The sequence below is a fragment of the Bison bison genome, unplaced genomic scaffold (assembly GCF_000754665.1).
Source record: "Bison bison bison isolate TAMUID 2011002044 unplaced genomic scaffold, Bison_UMD1.0 scf7180017857558, whole genome shotgun sequence".
NCBI classification, from domain to species: domain Eukaryota; kingdom Metazoa; phylum Chordata; class Mammalia; order Artiodactyla; family Bovidae; genus Bison; species Bison bison.
Window position 1 is genome coordinate 25,069 of NW_011488131.1, and position 791 is coordinate 25,859.

The 791-nt window shown below is 52.0% G+C and overlaps 1 protein-coding gene across 1 annotated transcript in view; it reads right to left on the reverse strand.

Annotated features, from left to right (window-relative positions):
• LOC105003610 (protein SSX2-like) overlaps positions 1-354 on the reverse strand; it is a gene marked incomplete at its 5' end in the record, with an annotated part of 9,319 nt that extends 8,965 nt beyond the window's left edge. Inside the window, one exon of the mRNA XM_010860882.1 lies at positions 227-354. Coding sequence (XP_010859184.1) covers positions 227-354 — 128 coding nt within the window. The remainder of the gene's footprint in view (positions 1-226) is intronic.
• Between the last annotated feature and the right edge of the window lie 437 nt (positions 355-791).

The window sequence follows — 791 nt, forward strand, 5'->3', positions numbered from 1 at the left end:
AGTCGTGTCCGACTCTTCGCGACCCCATGGTCCGCAGCCTACCAGGCTCCTCCGTCCATGGGATTTTCCAGGCAAGAGTACTGGAGTGGGGTGCCATTCCCTTCTCCGTTTGAGGATGTTAGGAGGTCCAGAAAATATTCAGTTGCTTGAATTATCAACAACAGTAGGTCCCAGTTTTTTTGCTTGCTCCCCTTAACCTGTCTAGAGAGACCCTGAGAGAGCTTACCTCAGACGTGAAGCGGTGCCGAAGTGCCGCTCGACGTCAGGACGAAATCCCACGAGATGTCGCGACGAAATCCCACAGTTCAACCGACCAAGGACAATCAACAAATCAGAACAGTTAGCCAACTTGATCTGGCCAATCGGAGATCAGGAGAGTAGGCGGGGCAAGAGAGGCAGGAATGGGGTCACCTAACGGTTCACTCTCCGGGGACAGGAGTGCCTTTTCAAAGTGGGTGGAAACTTGAAGTTTCCTGCTTGAAGCAGGATTGCCTCCCGCCAAAACTGGCCACTCCCAGTTACGTAGGTCCATTAGCACACATGCTCAGATGTTACCTTTCCATTCAGCTTACCTCTTTCTACCCTCTGCTGTGTGTTTGTTTGGTTTTAATAAATGGTACATCTAGCTTCTCTGGTAGCTCATATGGTAAAGAATCTGGCTGCAATGCAGGAGACCCGGGTTTGATCCCTGGGTCGGGAAGCTCCCCTGCAGAAGGGAATGGCAACCCACTCCAGGATTCTTGCCTGGAGAATCCCATGGACCGACCATGGGGTCGCAAAGAGTCAGACAC